At 38.5% G+C, this 2139-nt stretch overlaps 1 protein-coding gene across 1 annotated transcript; it reads left to right on the forward strand.

The window, feature by feature from the left end:
• The first annotated feature begins 414 nt into the window (after nt 1-414).
• On the forward strand, nt 415-1896 carry LOC149057302 (uncharacterized). Its single transcript, XM_089223370.1, has 2 exons — nt 415-598; nt 1538-1896. Exons 1-2 carry the CDS (start codon nt 415-417, stop codon nt 1894-1896), a joined length of 543 nt encoding a protein of 180 aa, XP_089079496.1.
• The last annotated feature ends 243 nt before the right edge of the window (nt 1897-2139 follow it).

Raw genomic sequence — 2139 nt, forward strand, 5'->3', positions numbered from 1 at the left:
CTAAACAAGGGGACCCTAAAAAAGGAGAACATGACCCTTTTCTATAGTGGCTCAGAAAACAAAAAAACACGAAAATGGCGTTGGGATTAGGATTCATGATAGTATACTACCGCAGGTAAAAATCTTTAAAGTAATTAACGATAGACTGTGTTACATCATTTTAAAAGGAAGAATATTCGACATGGGAATTATATGCTGCTATGGACCAAATGGGGATAGACAGGATGAAAAGAAAGAGGAATTTATGGAAGAACTCGACAGAGCATATGACGATATCCCGAGAAACTGCATAAAAGTGCTACTAGGTGACTTTAATGCCAAAATAGGAAGAGAAGAGACATATAAACCTACCATAGGCTCTAAAAGCCTAGCCTCCACCACATCAGTAACGACAGTGGAGCCAGGCTAATAAATATGGCAATCGCGAAGGACCTGACTATCAGCAGTACTTACTTCCCCCGAAAAGACATACACAAACAAACATGGATATCTCCAGATGGACACACCAAAAATCAAATTGACCATGTGTTCGAGCGCCGAAGTCGTTATCCAGCCAATGCGTCTTTGAACCGGTCGTGCCATCTCCTCCGCCCGTCTAGTATGCTCGCGCCGAAAACGCACGTACACCGTAGACCCCGTAATCGCCTGACCTAGTTAGTTCACCGTCGACCTTTGTCGACTTACGGCCCGTCGTTGTGACGTTGCTCTGGCCGATATACGGCTCGTCGTTGCCTGGCGTTTGTGTTCGCGACTTCGTAACTTGTGTTGTCGTCTACGCGACGTGCTTCTTCATATCGCCGTCATAATATTATTATATTAACTAGTCGCTGTGTTCCGCCTCTTTATCGGTCCTATTATTGTTGTCGTGATACGGAGCCTGGTCGCCCGACATATATACACGTGTCGTGTTCGATTTATTGTATTATTGTCGAACGGCCTCTGTTTGGCTTTGCGGGCAGTTCGCACGCAGCGACGAGTGATATGTGTGGTCGTATTGTCGTTGTATCTACTATCAACAGTCAAGTCGTCACCAACGGTCGTAAGAGACGCGTGTAAATATTACTGTATCTTTTTTTTATATATCACTATTTGTCATAGTCCACTGTTGACTGCCTACTATTATTAATTATTATCATATGTGTTGATAGCACAGAATTGTGTTGATAGTAATATTATTATTAATCTGTGTTGATAGTATTATTTATTATCTACTGATTGTTTGTTCTGAATTATTATTTATATTTTGTATTATTCTTATTGATTGGTACTGAGACGTTGGTGCCAATTCACTAGCCTTTATTTGCATTAATATTATTTATTTGTCTTTATTGTCTTATACCAATAAACTATTGTATGTGCCTTGCCATACGTGCACATTATGTATCTAAGAGTTTAGTGTATGAGGTCGTAGCCTGACACCCAAGGGTCATATTGGTCCTGACAGTCCCTCGTATTGTTCAACTTTCGTTGGTGTAATCATTGAAGCCGACCACAAAATATTGTAGGAGCCTCTCGATTAAACACCATGTATTAATAGATAAAAAACACAAAGGATGCATTAATAACGTAAGGAGCTATAGAGGCGCGGATACTGACTCTGACCATTATCTATTAATAACGCAGTTAAAGCTAAAACTGTCATGTAGATGGAGAAGAAAAAATACGGAAACTAAACGATTCGACATAGGAAAACTCAAAAACAAAGAAGTAGCCGAAAAATACGAACATTTAATTCAGAACAAATTAGCACAAAACACAGGCATACATAGGGAAAATGAGGTTGAAAACCAATGGAGTAAAGTTACACAAGCAATAAAGGAATGCGCCACAGACGTGGTCGGATGGACAGAGAAAACAAAGAGAAAATACTGGTTTAATGACAAATTCCGAGAATAAATAACGAAAAGAACTAAACTAAGATATAAAATGATACAAAATAATTCAGAGGAGAATAGGAAAGAATATGAACATGGAAGAAACGAAACTCATGCAATACTTAGAAGAGAAAAAAGACTTTATATGAAAGAGTTAATTGCAACTGTAGAAGAGAATAGAAAAAATCCAAAACAGTTCTTTGAAAGAAGTGGAAGGATTAAACAAGGATTTAAACCACAGACAAATATTATGATTAACGATAAC

Source organism: Diuraphis noxia, unplaced genomic scaffold, assembly GCF_037042655.1.
Source record: "Diuraphis noxia isolate RWA-SAM2 unplaced genomic scaffold, SU_Dnox_SAM2 contig0003, whole genome shotgun sequence".
Classification (NCBI taxonomy): domain Eukaryota; kingdom Metazoa; phylum Arthropoda; class Insecta; order Hemiptera; family Aphididae; genus Diuraphis; species Diuraphis noxia.